Source organism: Clinocottus analis, unplaced genomic scaffold, assembly GCF_023055335.1.
Source record: "Clinocottus analis isolate CAN_PGR_092001 unplaced genomic scaffold, fCliAna1.0.p SCAF_11, whole genome shotgun sequence".
In the NCBI taxonomy this organism is placed as follows: domain Eukaryota; kingdom Metazoa; phylum Chordata; class Actinopteri; order Perciformes; family Cottidae; genus Clinocottus; species Clinocottus analis.
Window position 1 is genome coordinate 7767128 of NW_027175832.1, and position 21809 is coordinate 7788936.

A 21809-nucleotide genomic window follows, 5' to 3' on the forward strand; every position below is an offset into this window, starting at 1 on the left:
ACGGGGGATTACCGCGACATGTCTCACTCAAATAGGACAGAGCTATAGTAGGAGAGTGGACACTTTTTCCCACATCGCCAAAAACAACAACATGTAAGGGACATGGTGATACTAAGTGTTACTTCACGGTAAACATCACTGTGTCTTTGAGGACATGGATTACATATGGTTTTCTAGAAGTATATGGACTGATTTTGACTTAGATCATAAGTTATCCAATCAATTGTAGTTCGGAGTTGCGGTATAAGCAAGCGAGATCACTGCCAAGTGCCAACCACAGAGTGGAATGAGCAAACAAATCAAATCCTGTTGTCCTTGAATGGATATTGTTGAACACAAGCTGTCAGCATTTATACTGTGTATCCAAAGGGCTGATTGGTGATGGTTTTGGATGACCTGGCGGTGTGGCCTCCAGGTTTTGGGTTCTTGCTGCGCCCTCTAGTGGCCAAACAGTGGAGCTTCAATGAATCAACCTTTTCTTAGTCAGGGAGATTTGTTCTCGATGACCAACCTTTCAAAGACAGATTCCAGTGGCCTATTTGTAGACGCAGCAATGCCATTGTGCCACTAGGACTCTGTATTTCTTCAACACAATTGTTTTACAATTCTGTCAGTGTCAACAGACTTTGTAATAAATCATATGGCCAGATGATCCTCCGTCGATTGATTCAACATCAATAGCCCTTGCTATTGTTGTTTGTTAGTCACATACTTATATACACTGCAAATACTTTAGATTTTTGCACTTTCTTTTTTGTTTAATTTCCTAGAGTTAATACACTCTGCTAATTATATATTGAATTTTGTTGTATATATTGAGTGTTTTCATTCCGATATGTGTTCCCTTGCTTGCCGTGACAAAAACATTTCCCCTTGAGGATGAATAAAGTATCCATCTGTCCGTCTATCTACCTATCTATCTATCTATCTATCTATCTATCTATCTATCTATCTATCTATCTATCTATCCACTTGATTTTGACTCATGACTCATGATGTAATATTTCAGAGCTGACAGGGAAGGCTACAGTGAGGCACACGTTGATAATCAGGTTGAACACTGGGTCAACATTCATGTTCATCCATGTATTGCAGCGGGTTATAAAGTGAGAGCATAGTAATTATCCTCTGATGTATTCTGAGCCGTCCTTTAAAGGATTAAGGGCCTGATTGGTGTTTGCCTGCCTGCCTACGTGTGTAGGCCTACTGGCAGAACTACCACTTGTGGTGAGAAAATAAACACAATAAGACCATTTTATATCAGATAAATGTACAATGTCTTTTTTTTTAAATTTTATTTGATTATTTTAGATGTTCCTTTATTAGTTGCGCAGTGGGGAAATTTCCAGATTACAGCAGAAAACAGGGTAAATGCACAAAGTATGAAATCAGACACAGTCCAAAAAAAAGCAACAATAATAATTTCAAATAATACTATTTAATATCTAACCAACAATCAATAACTAGATAGTCAATAACTAGAGCCATTACAAAGCCCTTTATTTGGGTGCCCGATGCCGTGTCATTTGAATGTTTATGTTAAAGGTATCATAAATATGTCTCTGGCATACCAGGCCCATCCCGCAGTGAAACAAGAAGACAAGGAGAGTACAAACCACATTACCCACAAAGCTCCGGTGCGTGTGTTTTCTTTTTTCCCGGATGTAGCATCACATGAATCGACTGTCAACATGCAAGATGGCCACCCATCACAGGCAAAATGCTGCTGGGCGGAGAAAAGTACAGGTGAATTTTTATAGTTGCGTTATTGTTGAGTGCGTGGCAGCGGCGACATTGTGGTCATTATCTTTAAAACGTGCTTCACGGGCACTTGACGCACCGCTAAACCCGCCCGCTAACGGCGGCGCCGCCGCTCTGAGTCACGACCCGAGCCGGCTAACGGAGCTAGCTTAGCTTAGTCTTTAGCGTCTTCTGCTAACGGCTGAGTGACAATGTGCCTTTTCTGCTTAGCTTTATTGCAAAAGTGCGCGTTAAACACATATTAACATCACTATCAAGCTCGTTGATGTACTGAAACGTTTGATGCGACGTCTGAGCTGCTTGTGATGCTGTGACGGCAGCTTAGCGACCCTGGGCTCGGTCTAATTGCTGGGAAACGTACGTGTCTCGGTGGTTCTATCGTGCACATTGCCACCAAGCACGGCACTTGTTTATTGTTAATGTCACTTCACGGGGAACAATTCTCAAATATGTGTCATTTATCGTGGCTATATGTTTCCTTTGCTAACGTCCTCCCGACGAAGAGCTTTGAACGTAGCCGTGAGCGCGTTGAAGCCTCGGCAGGTGCACAAGGTGGTGTGTGTGCGTGATGTGGAAAAACGCATAAATGGTCGAGATGGGAGCCTGACCTCGGCGCGCACGCACCTCTCTGTGTTTCAGGTGTCCTATGTCATTAGAGACGAGGTGGAGAAGTACAATCGCAATGGAGTGAACGCACTCCAGCTCGACCCTGCGTTGAACCGGCTCTTCACTGCTGGAAGAGACTCCATCATCCGGATATGGAGCGTCTACCAGCATAAAGTAGGACTTCCTATAGTCTTAATCCATACAAAAGTGCACACTGTGTCATTACATGCATATTTTTCATAAGTCAAAGTGTCTTAATGCCTCTTCTCCTTTATTGCAGCAGGACCCATATATTGCCTCGATGGAGCATCATACAGATTGGGTTAATGACATAGTTCTCTGTTGCAATGGCAAAACATGTGAGTGTGATTACTAACTGTTTAATATCCAGGGTTACGTCATTGTTCAGCATCTGACGCTGCTGGTTTCATTCTGGTCTGACTTATCTGATACATTTATGCTGTCTTCTATTCTTCAGTAATATCTGCCTCATCGGATACAACAGTCAAGGTATGGAACGCGCATAAAGGCTTCTGTATGTCGACGTTACGGACACACAAGGACTATGTAAAAGCTCTGGCATACGCTAAGGACAAGGAGCTTGTGGCATCCGCTGGTCTCGACCGGCAGATCTTTCTTTGGGATGTGAACACACTAACGGCACTCACTGCTTCCAACAACACTGTAACCAGTAAGTATTGTTTGTGGGGACATTGTGTATTGGTTTGATACTGCCTTGAATAGCTGGATCAGATATCTGTGACAACAGGAACAAGCTATTTCATTATAGTTTCAGAGACATTTACATTTTTACCAACAGTGGTGTCAATACTCAAAGCCCAATTATGGGAGTCATAAGTATAACAGTTGGAAAGGTGCTTCCCCGTTGTTTGTTTTCTGTGTGACAAGTGGTCCAATTTCTGGCCTATGTGAACTACTGTTTTGATTATTGTGCATTTGTATTGTTCTGTAACGACTAATGTGTATTTCTGAGAGACATTCGGTGCACATGGACTTACTATAATCTGTCTCCCAACAGCCTCGTCACTCAGTGGGAACAAGGACTCTATCTACAGTCTGGCTATGAACCAGATGGGCACAGTCATTGTATCTGGATCAACGGAAAAGGTTTGAGTTTCTATCCATGTGTCAACACACACATGCATGAAAATAGATGGAAAAACAACACCAATTATCTCATTTATTATGTTGACATTTCATCTGGGATTTTTGTTAGATTTAGAATGCACAAGACTTGCTATTTTGCATTCCTTTCTGTTGAGATGGTTTTAAAATGTTAACTGTAGACGGCCACACATCTTTGTGGTAAATCATTAGTTTACTAACTGGGGTTACAGAAAGAGTAATGTTAGTTTAAAACTATGGCAATGCTTTAAATTAGCCGTTATCTTACTATGTTTAGTCACAGTAATCTGCATGTTGATGAAATACAGAGGTGCCCATTGTCACTCCCTACTTCCCCCCACTTCCTCGTTCTTTCATCAGGTTCTGAGAGTGTGGGATCCTCGAACATGTGCTAAACTGATGAAGCTAAAAGGCCACACGGACAACGTGAAGTCGTTGCTGCTGAACCGAGATGGCACTCAAGTGAGTCAATATGTCTCAAATATGATGTGCTGGCAGCTGTCAAACAGAGGAGTTTTAAAACCTGAACCTGTTGTCCTTTTCTACAGTGCCTGTCCGGCAGTTCAGACGGAACCATCCGCCTGTGGTCACTCGGCCAGCAGAGGTGCATCGCCACGTACCGGGTGCACGATGAGGGGGTCTGGGCCCTGCAGGTCAACGAGGCTTTTACACACGTCTACTCGGGAGGCAGAGACAAAAAGATCTACTGCACCGACCTGCGTAACCCAGACATCCGTGTGCTGATCTGCGAGGAGAAGGCCCCGGTGCTCAAAGTAAGGAGCAGCCAGTACACTTGTGCAATGCTGTGACACCCTAATGTATTTATGAGACACGTTGAAATAGTTCTGCAGGGATTTTTTTGTAACCTTTTAATTTTAATAATTTGTGATTAAGCAATACATTTCTTTCCTGAATGCTGACCGCTTCTATCACCTGGTGTCTTTTTGCAGTGTAGATGCAACAACTGTGTGTAGTACTTAGTGAAGAATGTTTCTTTCATTTCACTTCGGTTTGTCTTTTCTGTTGCATGCATATTAAAGTGAATGTTATTTTGCTCATTGTTGTAACCTTTAAAAAAACAAAACAGAAGCTTTGCTTTATTAGCAGTGACAGAGCTTATTTTAGGAAAGGTTTTACTGATCTAAATAATTGTCATTCCTGTACTCATAGCCAACCATTTGGCCCCATTCAACCTTTTGCTGTCTTTCTCTTTTGCTCAGATGGAACTGGACAGATCTGCTGACCCACCTCCAGCAATCTGGGTCTCCACCACCAAGTCATCCGTTAATAAATGGGTAAGCATGCGTGAATCCTCTGAGATCACTGGTCGGCTGTCAGCATAAAGACTATGGAATAGGGTAGACGGACGTGTGCGTGTGGCCGCGCTTAATACTATTCACTAGTAATCGGCCTGTACCTTGTGTTTGAATTTAAGCCAGCTTGTTGGTGATGTGGGTGATACAAAGCGGCGATTAATGTAATGCAATTATCTTTATTGCATTATATTAATCGCTTTTGCTACAGAGGAGAGCTCTTCAATACAATCTGGGCCAAATCTCTTTTTAATTATGTTTTTTTTCACTGTGCGTGTGTATGTGCAGTCTCTAAAGGGAATGCACAACTTCCGGTCATCAGGGGAGTATGACAACGATTGCACGACTCCTTTGACGCCACTGTTCCCTCAGCCGGAACAAGTCATTAAGGGTAAACATATTTATTTATCTATCTACAGCACTTTCTGTGTCAGTCCTCTGGATATCCCATGAAGTAAAATCCTGTTTTCTTTTTGCAGGAGGTGCCAGTATCATACAGTGCCACATTCTGAACGACAAGAGACACATACTCACCAAAGATACCAACCAGAATGTGGCCTTCTGGGACGTCCTTAAGGTAATCTCCTTGCCAAAGTTAAGTTATTTTTTAAATGTGTTAAATCGTGACGGCGTCTGCCGCTTCTTCGTCTGCTGCTCCTTCATCTGCTGCTCCTTCGTCTGCCGCTCCTTCGTCCAAGCAAAATGCCTCATTTCCACCGCATGGTTTACTTTTGGCACTAGGTGCTTTTTTTCCATTGCCCTCTCAGTGTAGGAAGGGGGGAATTCACAGATGATTGACATAGCCACACCGTGTGAAATTGCAGCAACGTCATTTTCAGCGCCAAACCTGTTTGGTTGTCGTCGGCAACCAAACAAAGGAAGCTCTGAAATTCATCAATCGTAAAGAGAAGTTTCGCAAGCTGCCATTTTCACAAATCTGACCCAAATTAATGTAAAAACATTGGTCGCATATTGATGGCAGTTTGCGCAGGATGTCACGTGATGATTCTTTCTGACTAATCACTGGTTCGCAGTGTTCAACTGCACCTTACCATATCGGCTCAGCTCTCTGGGAAACACAAGCGAACTACCAGGCGATTCCTGTGGTTTGGATAGACCTCATGTGTATTTTCTTTCCTCCAGGCTTGCAAAGGTGAAGACTTGGGGAAAGTGGAGTTCGATGAAGAGATTAAGAAGCGCTTCAAGATGGTCTATGTGCCAAACTGGTTCTCCGTTGATCTTAAAACTGGGGTGAGTCACAAACCTGGTAGTACAAGAGCTTTTCATCAGAGGTACTTCGTTAGCCTAGTTAGTGGTTTCATAGTTTTGGTTCATCGTTCTTTTTCTTTTTTTTATCAACAGATGCTCACTATCACTTTGGACGAGAGCGACTGCTTCGCTGCCTGGGTGTCTGCAAAGGACGCTGGCTTTTCAAGCTCTGATGGATCCGACCCAAAGTGTGAGATATCAGACCTTATCATATTTGATAAACACAATAAATTATGGAGAACTGAAGCTAGTATAATATTGCGCAACTGCTAACATGCTAACTGAATTTGGCCCCATCATCTCCTCAGTGAACCTGGGTGGACTGCTGCTCCAGGCTCTGCTGGAGTTCTGGCCCAGAACTCGCATCAACCCCATGGACGAGGAGGAGAACGAGGTGAACCACGGTAAGGAGGCGGGAAAACTGCACCGATGTGCGTGTATTCATTGTTCTAGTTAATTTTGTGCTGCTGTTGTTGAGCGTCTAAAGCCTCGCTCAGTCTGTCTTACAGTAGAATTCTGTCCTTGTGCCCGTAGTGAACGGAGAGCAGGAGAACAGGGTCCAGAAAGGAAATGGATATTTCCAAGTGCCACCACACACACCAGTCATCTTCGGTGAAGCAGGGGGCAGAACTTTATTTCGGTAACGTTTCACGAACATCCTTATCAACAGGTTAATAGTTAACTCTTAGAACGGCAGGGTGCCATGTTGATGGTATTTATTGCTTTTGCAGGTTGCTATGTAGAGATTCAGGTGGAGAGACTGAATCGATGCTGCTGAACGAGACCGTTCCACAGTGGGTTATTGACATAACTGTAGATGTAAGTACAGTTCTATTTTTACAACGTCAAAGTCAAAATGATGACAGGTTAGATAGATGGAATACAAATGTGTAGGCTCAAGTGTTTCTTTTTGTGTATTGCTATGTGTATTTATAAAGCTTTTTCATTTGGAGAAGCCAACAAAATCCATTTGGTCGACACCGGTGGTATCAGACCCACTCTCGCTTTGTGTTTGCCAAACCATCAGTTTGACAGCTCGTACCCAAATACAAGACATCATGACTTCTAAGCCAAGCAACACAAAATGCTGTCGAGCATTTTTTTAAATCTTCTCCGCTGTTTAAAACGTCAGTAACTATAGGGGAAGTGAAATTATGTCTTCTCTTTTTTTTTACGTTACCAAATCACCTTGCTTTATAGTAGGAAAAGCACAGGTGCTACTCATAACATTAACGATGGCTCTGTCTCATCAGTCAGCGTGAGTCATTATTGACCATCACAATTTAGACTTGAAAGGTTATGTCACCGTTTCTCCCAGGAGGACATTTCTTTAGCATCTCTGTGACGACTAATTATTTGATCCGTTTGCTTGCGTGTCTTCCTTTTTAGAAAAACATGCCCAAGTTCAACAAAATCCCATTCTACCTCCAGCCCCATTCTTCCTCAGGTGCAAAAACCCTGAAGAAGTGAGTCCCTCGTACACTTGTCTTTTTGGTAACCCAGTACATGTGACTGAGCCTACTTAACCCGCTGTGTGTTGCGCAGGGATCGTCTCTCGGCCAGCGACATGCTCCAGGTGAGGAAGGTGATGGAGCACGTTTACGAGAAGATTATCAACCTTGACAACGAGTCGCAGACCACCAGCTCCTCGGCCAACGATAAGCCGGGGGAGCAGGAGAAGGAGGAGGACATGGCCATGCTCGCCGAGGAGAAGATCGAACTAATGTGTCAAGACCAGGTGGGCCCAGCCTTTTTGCATCCACATTTTTATACATCAACAGCAATCGTTGTACATTGTATTAACCTTTTTTTTAAAAACTTTTTTGTCCACCAACCAGGTTCTGGATCCCAACATGGACCTGCGAACAGTTAAACATTTTATCTGGAAGAGTGGAGGGGACTTGACGCTTCACTATAGGCAGAAGTCCACGTGAAAATCCTAATTTTTAAAACAGGAACTCTTCGTCATTTGCCAATCACCACCCACCTCTGACATGTAGTACCCTAAACCCCGTTGTGTGGTCAAGAGTTGCAGTATCAGTGAGAATCCAGTATAAATTGTGAGGACTAACTGACCAGAACAGGCCGAAGCAGCCAAGAGACACCTGGGAGACAAGTGGTCCGTAGTTTTTCTTTTTCACAGATTGAAGAAAGGACTCTTTTTCCCCAGCACTCACCTTTTCTTTCTTTCTTTTTTTTTTTACTTTACTGCTGTTTGTTCTTTTTTTCTGATTGGTGTTTAAGTTTGAAGCAACAGAAGTTACAGTACATGTTTGTGTCCGAGAGACACACACACGGATGTAGTAGACTGTTTGTTTGTTCTAGTACATTCCAGAAACTGTCCGTGTTCTACCAACACGCTACACCCGTCTCAGCGCAGCAGCATCACCGGCATCCGGGTGCACTTGGTCTGTGGGCAGCGTCACCGCCCCTTAAAAGCAATCCTCCTGTTCTGCTGTCACCTTAACTTGAACTTAACTTAGACATCTAATTATTGCAGAGCTTGAACCTCAATGACAGAAACACTTGTCTTTGTCATTTATTTTTAGCTGTGCAGTCGTCAATGAGTCCGAATGTTCTTTTGTTTTGTAAATATATGTACAACATTTCTTGATTTAAGTGGCTTTGTTTTTCTTTTGGTTTTGCAGCAGTTTTATTTTGTTGTTGTACAGTTTACTTCAAAACCAACACTGTTTTTTGTTTTTTTTTCCCAAATCCCTAGAGCACATTCATGGTCATAAAGGTAATTTGACTTGGATGTTCAAAATTGCATTTGTTGTATTCACTACAACCCTGAAGTTGCATTTTACTCCTTAAGAATGTTAGTAGTTGTCCAAGTCATTTTAGCAATCGGAAAATTATATATAAAGGCATATATCTTTAATAATAAATGATGCTTAACCGCTCTGTGCTTCGGTTAAGACCGGTGACTTTGATGACAGTGGGGGCTGTTCCTAATGTATATTTCATTTAAATTAAATAGTTCATTGAAACATGAATAAAACGAAAGAGGGAATCTCATCCGAGACAAATTCTCAACATTCACCAAAGTCAAATAAACAGGAACACCCATCTCTCTGAACAACAGATCTTTTCTTTTTCCGCAGTTCATTTTGCCATGAAGTGTGTGAGAGTAACGCCATATGGGGACGCATCGAGTGAGCTTAAATTGGCCAAAAATATGATGGGTACCATAATTAGGCCATAACACTGCAATATCCCTTGTTGTAATAATTTGTGAAAAATGTATATTTTAGGCATTCAAAGAAATAAATTGGAATGGTTTAACAATGATAGATTTATGGGAATTATAAATGGATGTTTTTTGAGTTGTAATGTGTGTGGCTGATGAGTGGAATAAGAAAAACAAGGGGCAATTTCTTTTCTCTCTTTTTTTTTTTTAAGTCAAGTGATATGATTGTTTACCATCAAAGATTCAACCCTTGTCACATTCATGAAAAGACTCTACACTCATTCCTAATAAAACATACAATTAATTGATAAAATATCTGCAAAAAATACTTTTCCTTTTTTTACACCTGGCACCTACTTTGACAGTGAAAACCTTAAAGAAGCCCCCTAGAAAGACAGAAAATAATTACTCAACAGCAGCATCACTGCCAGACTTATTACATACTGTTTGTGAAAGGTCATCTATCGGGTTTACACATTACCTGCCAACTCACCGGCAGTATGTTGTCTGATATTGCATAGATCACAAAAATTACAAAGTATGAATAGTGTTGAACGAGACATAATTGTTGTGATAAACTTTTAAAATAGTTGTCAAACTATGGCTGAAAAAATCTAATTAAAAGACATTGTTTAAAACATACTGACCTCCTTAAATCTAGAATAAAAACATGTACTGACTGGTTTCAGGCAGTACAAGTGGACAAACGTTTCCCTCATACCAACACTTAAAAATCCAATACTTGGCCGATAAACTACACTAAACTAGAAAGTCATTTTAAAAAGCTCTATTTTGGGGAAATTGTCACGACGAGCTCATCTGAACTGCCAACAGTCTGGTAGCTTAAAAAATCTGGATAGTGTTACGGCTGTCAAGGTGCATCTGTGCCGTGCTGTACTAAACGTAAGCTCTCAAGTATTCAACACATTTGTGTACCAGAAACAAAAATCTTGGCACCAGCAAAATCTAATTTTGCACCAAGCAAGGGAGTTTTTTGGGGACATTATAACCATCTTGGTGATAAAATAAGCAGTAACTTTAGATTCCCACTTATGTAAAAGAAATAGGATTCCTACACTTCCTACAGTGCCTCTAAGTATTTTTCCAACTCATGCTAATGCTTTAGCTGGTGTCCGTAGTGTAACAAACCTGATGGAGCCACACGCTTATTGTGAAACCATCTTGGAATCAGAAAGCGTTTCCCTCCTTCTGCTCTGTATGTCATATAGTGTTTCTTTCAAAAGCCCCAGTGATTGTCAACCTCACTCTTCACAATTTCTGTCGTGCCTGAGGCAAGCTTACTCGAAAGGTGGCTCTTCTTCTGGTTCCTCATCGCTCTCAGCGCTGCATTGGTGAGCAGAAGCCACATCTATAGGCTCTGCAGGCTTCTCCGCCGGCCATGTCGCATCCTCGACGACCTGAGCAGGAGACTCGTCTGCCGGGGGATCATCCACAGCAGAGGATTGGGAGAGATCGACGGGAGTCGGGCAGGGAGGGTCTTCAACCAGGACAGAGGGCTCAGCAGCAGGAGGCTCTGGGGGGGACTCTACAGGGAGAAACAAGTCCGGCGTAGGTGGACTTGGGCTATCGCTAGATTCACACAGAGAGCCGGGTTGTTCTGTCGACTCTGTGACCAGGTGAGATAGTTCAGCTGGCGGGACTTCAGCTGGCGGGACTTCAGCTGGCGAGACGCCTGAATCGGACAAAGTGTCAGTGGAAGCGAGAGGAGAGCTGAGCTCCGCGGCTGTCAGGGAGCTCAGCTCCTGTGGCTCAGTCTGGCTGTCTGCTGACGACGAAAGCAGCACACTGTCCTCCAGCTCCTCTGTGCAACGGGAAGAACAAAACATTCAGTCTGTGTTCCTTTTGCCAAATCTATGCGTACAAAAGCTACGGGGCATTTGTATGAATTGTTCCTGTCCTAACTCACCGACGCCAGAGATGTCCCCGTCCTTCTCCTCATGCATCGTCAGCGAAGTGTTGGTCATGTCGATGGACGACATGGACAGATCCAGTCTGTCCGCCAAATCTGCAGGTTCAGGGTTCATCACTGCCACTTTAGAGTCTAGGAAACCTGACAAAAAAACAAATTCACGAGTAGACAGTTATGAACCCAATTAGATGCCAAGCAGATAACACTTGTATGACATATATCTTCATCATCCTCTAAAACCACTGCATGTCTGAACTGACCAGGGTCCATGACCCTCTGGACGGGTGGAGGTAGAGGATCTTCCTGGAGGGTGACCTGCTCCAGGTCTAACAGATCTACACTTTGACTTGAAGGTGCCATCAAAGGTGCCTGGAAAATAGGTGACAGACATGAGCTCTACGGCTCCTACCAAAAGTTTGATCCAATGTATTAACATCAGAAAATCCATGTACTTGTTGGGGAAAATAAAATACACTGATCTCTGACTGCTTTTGTGCATTTGAACATGTTTTATTATCAATAGTCCTATGAGAAAACATGCTAAACATTTGTTGATTTCAGCCTCTCAAATGTGACTTTTTACCATTTTTATTGACATTGACTAAAACATTTAAATAGAAAAATAGATAGCCAACAATGGCAAAATGTGTCAAATATGGAATCAAATTTACCTCGGTGAACCCGTGGGTGGGCTGCACCGGAGAAGGCTCCTCCTCAGGAACAGGGGTGGGAGGCTTTGCCGTTGAAACATCAGTAAGTGCTGGAATTCGGTGCAAGTAGCCATAACCAATGCCACAGCCCAAACTAAGAGCGAACATTTAATGTCAGTGATTTGTAAATGTTATCGATATAAAACATTCCTACGGTAAAAATACAATCTTCAGTAAGTCACCCTGGATGACTTGTATCTGTGTTCCCACTGACCTGCCCTCTCCGCCCCACGCTCCATTGGGTGTGACCACCACCTCTCTGCAGGCATCCGTTTGTGTGTTGTACACTAGCAGCTTCAGGGGCTTCCCTTCATGGGCCTCGATCAGCGAGAAGAAGTCTTCCGACTGCAAATCAGCAACTCTGCATTAACTACAACTCTCAACCTCTCAAATATCCAATTTTTTTTAACTCTCACAAATAATCAAATGTATTCGCTAAATATACATCAAAGCCGAATGTCAGCAATGAAGCATACATGAGTTCAAACGAGTCTCACATCTTGCAACACTTGATCCGCTCCGACGATGTAGTCGATGTGCGGCTGAAGCTCTGCCAATGCAGCAGGGGAACTGGCTTCCACGTCCTACAGGACAGCAACAGGAGTTAGCGAACTAAAGACGGAGCAATAATGAGGTAATGGGTGTAGAAGTTCAAATCAGACTTTGATTAGCTGGTTTGGTTCTCCCAGTTCCTGAGGAAGCCGCTCACCAGAATGTGCCAGACGTTCTCGTTGGCTCCATGGTAGCTGCAGAAGCGGACGCTGGCACCGAGCAGGCCCTGTCCTCCCCACATGTTACTGGGCATTACCTCCAGCTCACGGAGACTCGTGGTTTTAGTGCTGTACACCTGCATCCTCACCGCTCTCTCCATGTTGGCTTTCAGAAGCTCCTTCAGCAGGTCATTTTCCTCATTCTGAGAAACGGGAAAGGGGAGGAGTCAAAACAATAGGATTAAGAGGTTACTGTGTGTTAATGTCCTCTTCGGCACTCTTTTGTTTACGACCAACCTGTCTTCTATGACTACTGACTTAACAGCTTACGATACGACAATCAAAAAAATCTTACAAGTCTTTTGTTGTCCAGAGACAGAATGAAGTCAAAGAATGGCTGCAGTCCGGCTATTTGTGCAGGGGAGTCTGGCTGCACCTGTCAAAACAGACACACGCATTGTGACACATCCTGGCATCTCACCAAAGTTATGTTGATAGAATATTATATTATTATTACTAATTAATAATAAAAACATATGTAAATGCACAACCAGAGATGTTTTGTCTTTTTGGATGGTAAATTGCGGACAAACTTTAACTAAACATATCCAATTTACAATACTGAACACAAAGACGCAGCGAAGTTTGGACCAGTAAATGATTGGCATTTTTGCTTAATCAATTAACCAAATCCATCCAGCAGCCATGCCAAGTAATGTACAATTATTATATTGTTTTGCATAAGACATGACCGGTGTAAGTAAAGAGATTGATGGAAGGCCGGAAAAAAAAATAAACCTCTTCTCTCATTTCCCATCGCCCTGAAACCCATCGGCTAACTTTACTTTACATTAGTCTCCGCGGTTAGCTCGCATTTAGCTGACGTTACTGTGCTACTACTACCAGCTAACCACTATTATAAAGACACCATGCAGCTCACTTTGAGATACTTCCTGCAACAAGTTACACGTCTGAACGCCATTATTCTATAATTGCACGATAATAGACGTCTCCGCTGCATTAAGTCAACTTGTAATAACACGTAGACGGTTCAAGACGCCTCGGCTAGCCGTGTTAGCGGACAGTAACATGTCAACGTGATAAGCTGCTGAACGCGCTGCTGCGCATTCACAGGACGCTACATAACGGGGGTCTTACGCCGTGCACGTGGTAGCCATACGTCCCTCCTTCGGTCACTTCTGAACTCTGTGATAGCCCCATTTCTGTGAGGAACCGTCAAATGTGAGCTTATATCATCGGAAAATAACACGAGTAGGATAACTATTACGGTTGACAGTCCGCGGCCATCTTGTTTGCAGTCCAAAACAGTCGAACGCCTCTTGAGTAGCTGCGCACACACGCGCATCCGGTATATACTTTTATTTATTTATTTTTACATTTTTTTTATTGTTATTATGAATAGTAGCAGAGCTGCTTCGTATCAGGTGGTGATGATATACATTGGAATTGTGCTTATATGCAATACTATAAATACTTCATCCATAAACTTAAGAGTATGTAATGACGTAATGACGCAGAGCTCATGTTTATATCAGTGGCAGTACGCTGTGACACGTTGACAAGTCACATTGAGGCCTTTTGCGGCGTTTTGCAGCAATTTAAAAACCATGGGAGTGAGTTGGGTAATATTTGTGTGTGTGTGTGTGTGTGTGTGTGTGTGTGTGTGTGTGTGTGTGTGTGTGTGTGTGTGTGTATGATAATGGAAGTCAAATAAAGACAGTTATTCTCAGCATTGCACTGGAAGAATTGTGAACCACAGTCATTAAGTCAAACTGTTATTGTCATTATTGCTCCTATAACATCTTGGTTTCTTCTTGTGAACTATATGAATGGTACCGCTCATTAAATACATTTCAAATCAGTAATACATTTTTAAAAAATGTTTTATTATATTATGACAATACAGACATTTTTCAAACATGTTAAGCATTTCCATGATAATCCACAATCAGACAGGCAGTGGAAAAACAATTCACAACCCTGGAGTTGATTAGTAACATTTTTTATTATTGTTTGTGGATTATCCATACCATGGCCATCTACCTGAAAAATATGCATATTGTTGTTGACACATGGGGCAATACTTTAAAAGTATTAAAATGGGAACTTTGTATTGCCTCTTTCTTTGTGACCTTTGGAATAAATATGACTTTAAGTGCAGTGATAAGGCTAAATCGTCAGGGAGAAATTCAAATTGGCCATAGTATAATAACTTAAATAGCATATTAGAGATGATTATATAGGTTCAGGAAATACAATATATATATATATATATATATATATATATATATATATATATATATATATATATATATATATATATATATATATATATATATATATGTGTGTGTGTATATATATATATATATATATATATATATATATATATATATATTTATATATTAATTATTACGTGTGGTATCTCTGAAATATAGGCAACAATATTTTTAGGAAATAGAAAAAGAAGAGGGAAAAAATATTTCATCATCCAGTCTTTTCACATTTAAATGTTCTTAAAAATACATTAAAGCAGTGCTTTATACATTAAATTCTCTGACAAAGTTTTTTATTTCTTGGCACTAGAATGCCTTGAATCAGCTATGAAAGCTGTGTGCTGCTGAGCACGTAACCCTGCTCTGGGCCGGGCTCAGTCAGGCCGATCAGAGACTCCAGGAGGTAGGCGCTCGACTCGTACTGTGGCAAATTAACAGAGCTAAACAGCTGGAGATGGCCAAAACTGTCTGGGTTTCTGTGTAATTTGAAGGAGCTGTGCAGAGGCCCGGAAGCGTAGTCACTGTCGAAGAACTCAATGTCGGAGTCGGAGGACAGACTCAGGTCCATGTACCTACCAGAAAAATAATCCACGGTAGGGGAGGGAGTGTTGGGGAAGCCCTCAAGAGAGTCATTGTCAAAGAAGTCTCTGGCTTGGTTTGCGTTCTCGTCGAGGTAATCCGACAGTGAGGTCCTGCTCACATTGTCTGTGAATGCATTGGCTGTAAGTGATACCGTACTTTCAGCGGGGGTGCTATAAGTGGCAGGGCTGCCACTGTGCTGCGTTAGTGGTTCCCCTGTGTTCCTTGGTTGGCTGTGCGTGGAGTGGTTATTGTTGCAGATGCTGAGAGCATGCGACAACCCTCCATCCACGTCAGAGAGATTCTGACTCCCATTGAGGCATCGCCCTGCGTCGGAGTCAGAATCGGAGCAGGAGGAGTCGGTCATGTCGCTGCTGCAGCTGTTCTCCTCAACCACCAACCGCTCTGGGGGGAAATGAAAGAAAGGTGTGGCGGGCATGGTGAGCGGAAGACCGTCTTCCTCCATCGGGAACCCAAAGGGGCAGCTCTTGTCCTGGATGCTTTGCACTGGACGGGCCTGGTCCTGGTCCACATACTCTTCAAGGTCCTCTGGAAGTCCTGTCTGGTCCTCTTGGCTCGGTGTTTCGTCTTGCAGTCGCCTCTCCAGTTTCAGTTTCATGACGGTGTGAATGTAATGCGTCTGCACACGTCTGGAGTTGAACTCGATGCGCCCCTGAGTGTTTCCACAGCCGTCCTTGGTGCAGCCACATGGGAAGTTGAAGCGGTCCACCTGTGTGCAACAGCAGCAGAAAGGGTAAATTAGTGCTGTGGGCACTCCAATACACAAATTATTGACATTATTGATGTGAAATGATTGACATTATTGACGTGTCACGTTAGCAGCGTAAGTGTCTTTTTGCAAAATGTATAATATGTGTAATTGTATTTGTTTAAAATTAAGCTCATTATCAGCAATTGTGGGGTTCACGTATGTCAGTTTGTTTGTGTGTAAGTGTCGTACCTGGCACTTGATTCCTGCCAGACTGCATGCGCATGTCTCTGGCTCACAAAAGCCTCTGCAGTCACACCCGCAGGCCTCCCTGGAAACACGCAGGGCATGGAGCTGTCTCTTCTCCTCCCGGTCTATGCGCTTCACCCCCGCCGCCTGGAGGAGAGCCTGCCGCTGTTTGGAGGAGTACGGCTGAAGGAAGCCCCCTTCCTCCAGGTCGCTGTCGCCGATGTGGGCGTCCGTGTCTTCATCTGGGATCTGATCCACCGTGAGCCCCTCGGCCTCACTCTGGTCAACGGCCCCGCTGGCGATCAACTGGAATCAGCACAACAGATAAAAGTAAGAGGACTGCCGCGTGGAGGGCGCCACGCTGACTGACATGGGGGGAACGACGTGCACTCACTTTGTGTTTCAGCGCCTCGAGCCTCTCTCTCCTCCACCTCTCTCGGAGCTTCTCTCGGCGCCCGTGCCGCCGCTCCAGCGCATGCTCCGCCAGCGTGTATCTTTTAAGGGCGCTGTGCCTTCGCGCCATGCCCAGGGTGGCGCCTCCATGGCCGGGCACGCTGGTGAAGCCCTGGCAGCGCGGGAAACTGAACACGGTGACTTGGTCAAAGTGCACGCTGCTCTGTGTACCGGCAAGCCTGGGCCTCTTCAGGATGGGCCGAACTGTTCGCGTTAGAATGAGAGAAAAAACATCGGAAAAAGTGAGGCATTGTCGGGTCTGGGTTTAGAGAGAGCGTTTGGTGCTTTAATAAGTAGAACCAGAACAACCAGCTGTGAAACATCAGCATCTACTAGGTTCCTTATATTGTACTCCTCTATATCTAATTAAACCTTTCAACATGATGTTGTTATTCATTTACAAAGACTCTGTGTTCTATTTCTACTCTAATTTTGTAAAACACTACTTTGCCAAAAGTCAGCGTAGAGGAGGCTTTATAAATAATTCTCAATTCCTACTCAGAGGAACTTAGGGATGTTTTTAGCCTTGATTTTAACTTTCAGTCCAATTCCTTGGAAAGATTCCTGGACCCTTGATAAATACCGGCCCTGAACATAAACACAAGCTTTTGTGGGTTTCTGAGTGGCCACCGGGTGACACTCTACAGGTGCTTCACTCCGGTGGCTTGGGTCACTCGTTTAACATACATGTGGAGAGGAAATACCAGCAAAGGGTCTGTAGCCGCAGCAGTGGACAGAGAGATGAAGTAAACCAGGCTCTATTTGTTTACCAGAGCATAGTTACAACCTCACTCAACAATTTAGTCTTATATATAATACATAAAATATTTATATAACAAATATATAGAATATGTATGTGTGTATATATATATATATATATATATATATATATATATATATATATATATATATATATATATATATATATATATGTATATATATATATATATATATATATATGTGTATATATATATGTGTATATATATATATATATATGTGTATATATATACATATACATATATATATATATATATATATATATATATATATATATATATATATATATATATATATATATATATATCCATGAAGTGCCTGTTTGGTTAAACAGTTTGGCTTCAGCAAATTCAGCAAACCTTCGCATATAACTGAGGCTGAACTCAAGCTCCAGAAGTCAGTAAACAAGTGAGACCAGCTGACCAAGCTGGTCTCAGCTGCTCTGTCTGTCTAAGAAGCTCCACACTGGGGCACTGTTTGCACCACGACTCCACTGTGACTAGACAACAAACCAGGAACCTGCTTACTACATAGATCTTAGACTGCAGGTCTCAGTATGTAGCTTTGTGATATTATTTTAATGATGTGATATATTAAAAGGGCCCTGCTATTCAAATTGATTGTACACCATCCCATCGCTCAGGCAAATGATCTTCTGCCCAACCAAGTGAGTTATTCACACTCTGCATTATCTAGAACGGCCCGAAGGTTAGCCTTTTCATATCACTGCTGCTGCAGGCTGATAAGAGACACTCCTATAAAACACCGAGGGGAGGCTGATATGTAGGAGGTTTGCATTATTTGAATGTGTGTGTGTGTGTGGGGGGGGGACTTACTGGGTGAACCGGCGACTGAAGGACTGTGAGGCATGAAATCCTGGTTGTCAGAGGGGCCGCCCTCCCCATCGGACTCGGAGGAAGAGGCGGGGGACGAGAGGGAGGATGAAGGAGAGGAGGAGGAGTAGAAGGGATTGTCATCTACCTCGGCAAACTTTCTCTTCAGGATGCCTCTCATTGTTTGGCTGTTGTTGTTGTTGATGATGATGTTGAGGCACACTCTGCGTGAACACAAAGAGGAAGAGGCACATTGGTTTGTTAAGGTATCACACAGCTGTGGGAGCAAATGCACAGGTCCAAAAACTAATGGTGCAGTGCGTTGCTCCATCCAAAAAGAGGCCCTCGTTTTAGCATCTCTTACCCAGGAACATGAGACCAGACGTTATGTAAATCCATGAATTAATAATGAAATAACAAACACGGCCACTAACAGCGGTGTGTTTCCTCTGCCAAATGTACACAGTCAAATGCTGCGTCTTTTGAAGATGACAGCGGGAGTCTTTCCTGTTAAGCGCTGCTGGTCGAGCCGGTTTCAGGGCACAAGTTTGTTTAGGCTAATTGCATCGCAATAGTAATCATCTAACAAACTGATGTTACATATTGATGCACAAATATGAACCACAGTCCTACTTTTGCTCACAAACCAGCTGAGCAGCTGAAAGAGCAAAAAAAAAAAAAAAAGAAGCTCTTTTTCTTCTTCTTCTCCCTGCAGAGTAATTAACATTCCAATGATTCCTCAAGTTTTTTTGTTAAGAATACGTGGAAACGGACTGTCCAATGGCAGCATGTGGAGGACTGGTGGTGAGGGGGTTGTAATGGTTCAAGTGGCTGCTATTTTTGGATGTGAACATGGAAAATAAAGTCCAAACACGAGTATTTTCAGGGTTACAAACCTAAGCGGGGCTGCTCAAAGCGTCAGAGTAACAGAGAAGATCTAAGCAGAAGGGTGTTAAATGTAAAGTAAAGAAAGAATCCATTATTAGTCTTGTCCAACAGAGCATAAGGAAAGTTAAGTATAGTAGTATGTGTGTAGAAACTGTCACGTCAGTTTGGGAAACAATGGGAGCCCATGACTTACTGCCAGGCGAACGGCTATTGTTTGGTTTTGGGCTGCATCAAGTGATTATTTCTATACAGATTCATCATCTTGGTCCATAAAATGTGTACAATTCCCCTGAAGGCCTACTCACATGTCTTGTTCCAGTCTGAGCAACAATCCATAAACACAACAGTATTTTGTTTAATATCATGGAAGTCGAATAAAACCAGCAAACTTTTGCAATCGTATTACTTGCTCACACAACTGTCAAGAAAAACAGTCGAAAACTGTTTGACCTCAAGGTGCTTTAAACACCATCGGGGTCCAATAAGTGACAGCAATACAAGCAGCTGATCAGGATGTACACTGACCTCTCCTTAAGTCCTGAGAGGGAAAGGGAAGGCGAGCCATGGAAAACAGTACAGCATGTTCACTTTCCAAAAGATTGAAGTACAGTTTCTGGTCAGAAATTGCAGTGCTAACCCACTGACAGAATGGACTCTGCCACTGCGCTGCTCCAACACACACTCACTCCCAGTCCCCAAGAAAATGGACTTCTGATTGTTTGTAGTAAGTAAATAGATAAAGCAGCGAGTGAGGCTGTGTGTGTGTGTGTGTGTGTGTGTGTGTGTGTGTGTGTGTGTGTGTGTGTGTGTGTGTGTGTGTGTGTGTGTGTGCGTACTCTCAGAGTGAGCAACTTCCTGAATCCATCAGCAAATAAGAGGTGAAACAAGAGAGACAACTTCTTGTGCCGTACACTGTTTGCACTGAGCTGCAAAAAGCAGTTATTAGAGTAAAGGGATTTCGCTCTGCTGCAAAACATCTGCATGGCTGTTTAATACTCCTCAAAAATGTTTTTTTCAATCACAGTATTGCCAATTAATGCAGCATTGCAGAAAGAGTATAGCTTTCTCTTGTAACCAACTGTATCACATCTCTTACATTTGACATGTGACAGCATAGAGACTTTATACTGTACATGTGGGTGTCCACTGAGACTACATCAATCATTTAAAATGTCCAAAGCAGCAGAAGCAGTGTGAAACAGGTGGGGGGTAATGTACTGAAGAAGTTATAGGCTGCAAGGCATTTTATAGTTACAGTTTTGGGTATAATGTCATTATTACTTTTCAGACGCACTTTAAATCCCCACTGGAATGTTACGCGGATATCATGCCGAGTTTTCATTGGTGGGGTGCAAAGTGTCGTTTCCTGTTCGGCACAATAACAGTCATTAGACAGCTGACCTCTTCACCCCTCGCGGAGACACACGGCGATCCTGTCAGCTACAAAGACAACACTGTTCCCCCTGTCTGCAGCGGACAAACAGCAGCAGCAGCAGCAGCAGCACGATCCCATTCAAACCGGAGCAAACTTCCTCCGTTGCCTTTAACGCAGCAGCGCGACGCGCGTCGCCGTGATAGGAAGTTTGTTGACATTTGTGTCGGTTGGAGCACTTTAACGTCTACTTAAAAGTGAAATATGCCGAGTTTGTATATACATTGCCCAAATGTCACAGATTTATAGACTACGTTATTCTAGATGAACATCAGACTGACGTGATAAACAGTAAATACGATCCGGTCCCCATGTAACCCCAAAGTAATAACTGACCCTAAAGCGGGTACGGCGTTGTTATTTCGGGCAGGCACTCACCAGGAAGTAAAATGCAGCATGATGACAACAAACATCTTCAACTGACACGAAGTTACGGGTGTCGTTACGGGTCCCGCCAGCTGAACACTGCTCTGTGTTGGTGTGAAGCTGCACTGGTACCAGTGTGAACATGAGAGGACTGGCTGGCTGCGACCAAACTGGCAGCAAGATAATACCCTCCTCAGACCAAGCACTATCGTAGCGCTCTGCTCTCTGGCAACTCCAGGTCGGAAAAGTCAGACATAAGCTAACGCGATAGTTACGTGATAGTTTCACCTCTTGAAACAGCAACAACGCTTGTTACCGATTCATACGCGACAAACAACAACAACCTAAAGACTTTTAGCGCAACTGTTGTGACGTCGTTCGATCTACAAAAAACAAAAAAAAACTGCTGAATATTATTCAGACTAAAACAATCGAAGCCATCTTAAAAACGGAGTGACTTTCAACGCTATACCTAAATTCAAACTGTAGCTTGAATTCATCAAAATTGGAAAATCACACAGTTAGCCCGCTATCAGCTTTTCTGCCTAAACGAAACCGGAATGTGTTGTGGAGCCGATATCATCTTGCTTC

The 21809-nt window shown here is 43.0% G+C and overlaps 3 protein-coding genes across 5 annotated transcripts; 1 reads left to right on the forward strand and 2 right to left on the reverse strand.

Moving 5' to 3' along the window:
- The first annotated feature begins 1650 nt into the window (after positions 1-1650).
- On the forward strand, positions 1651-9603 carry LOC137779439 (WD repeat-containing protein 48). 2 transcript variants are annotated; one of them, XM_068567159.1, is made up of 18 exons: positions 1651-1746; positions 2401-2541; positions 2648-2726; positions 2846-3058; positions 3407-3495; positions 3874-3975; positions 4062-4286; positions 4734-4808; positions 5115-5217; positions 5306-5403; positions 5970-6077; positions 6189-6285; positions 6404-6499; positions 6630-6735; positions 6827-6914; positions 7485-7561; positions 7641-7833; positions 7934-9603. In XM_068567159.1, exons 1-18 carry the CDS (start codon positions 1675-1677, stop codon positions 8027-8029), a joined length of 2058 nt encoding a protein of 685 aa, XP_068423260.1. In that variant the 5' UTR covers positions 1651-1674; the 3' UTR covers positions 8030-9603. The 2 variants fall into 2 exon arrangements, with proteins under 2 accessions (XP_068423260.1, XP_068423266.1); XM_068567165.1 differs by having other exon boundaries at positions 2651-2726.
- gorasp1a (golgi reassembly stacking protein 1a) lies at positions 7372-13936 on the reverse strand. Of its 2 annotated transcripts, none has more exons than XM_068567180.1 (9): positions 13579-13668; positions 12994-13074; positions 12638-12841; positions 12426-12512; positions 12143-12273; positions 11890-12022; positions 11479-11587; positions 11216-11359; positions 7372-11110 (listed from the first exon to the last, which is right to left on the reverse strand). In XM_068567180.1, exons 1-9 carry the CDS (start codon positions 13657-13659, stop codon positions 10587-10589), a joined length of 1494 nt encoding a protein of 497 aa, XP_068423281.1. In that variant the 5' UTR covers positions 13660-13668; the 3' UTR covers positions 7372-10586. The 2 variants fall into 2 exon arrangements, with proteins under 2 accessions (XP_068423281.1, XP_068423291.1); XM_068567190.1 differs by lacking the exon at positions 13579-13668 and adding an exon at positions 13797-13936 and having other exon boundaries at positions 7373-11110.
- A 1272-nt stretch (positions 13937-15208) lies between these two features.
- LOC137801551 (cysteine/serine-rich nuclear protein 1-like) lies at positions 15209-21572 on the reverse strand. Its single transcript, XM_068598952.1, has 5 exons — positions 21231-21572; positions 18536-18756; positions 16864-17126; positions 16473-16775; positions 15209-16241 (listed from the first exon to the last, which is right to left on the reverse strand). The coding sequence occupies exons 2-5, from the start codon at positions 18711-18713 to the stop codon at positions 15258-15260; spliced, it is 1728 nt and encodes a 575-aa protein (XP_068455053.1). The 5' UTR covers positions 18714-18756; positions 21231-21572; the 3' UTR covers positions 15209-15257.
- Positions 21573-21809: the final 237 nt, after the last annotated feature.

Excerpts from the sequence above, each read along its gene's own strand:
- LOC137779439 (XM_068567159.1), top strand. The coding sequence starts at position 1,675 with ATGAATCGACTGTCAACATGCAAGATGGCCACCCATCACAGGCAAAAT. Across the intron at positions 1,747-2,400 it reads CTGGGCGGAGAAAAGTACAG|GTGTCCTATGTCATTAGAGA; the intron begins GTGAATTTTTAT and ends TCTGTGTTTCAG. Across the intron at positions 3,059-3,406 it reads TTCCAACAACACTGTAACCA|CCTCGTCACTCAGTGGGAAC; the intron begins GTAAGTATTGTT and ends GTCTCCCAACAG.
- LOC137801551 (XM_068598952.1), bottom strand. The coding sequence starts at position 18,713 with ATGAGAGGCATCCTGAAGAGAAAGTTTGCCGAGGTAGATGACAATCCC. Across the intron at positions 16,776-16,863 it reads TCGAGGCGCTGAAACACAAA|TTGATCGCCAGCGGGGCCGT; the intron begins GTGAGTGCACGT and ends TGCTGATTCCAG. Across the intron at positions 16,242-16,472 it reads TGGCAGGAATCAAGTGCCAG|GTGGACCGCTTCAACTTCCC; the intron begins GTACGACACTTA and ends TGTTGCACACAG.
- gorasp1a (XM_068567180.1), bottom strand. The coding sequence starts at position 13,659 with ATGCAGCGGAGACGTCTATTATCGTGCAATTATAGAATAATGGCGTTC. Across the intron at positions 12,274-12,425 it reads CGGATCAAGTGTTGCAAGAT|TCGGAAGACTTCTTCTCGCT; the intron begins GTGAGACTCGTT and ends GCTGATTTGCAG. Across the intron at positions 11,111-11,215 it reads CGGGGACATCTCTGGCGTCG|AGGAGCTGGAGGACAGTGTG; the intron begins GTGAGTTAGGAC and ends CCCGTTGCACAG.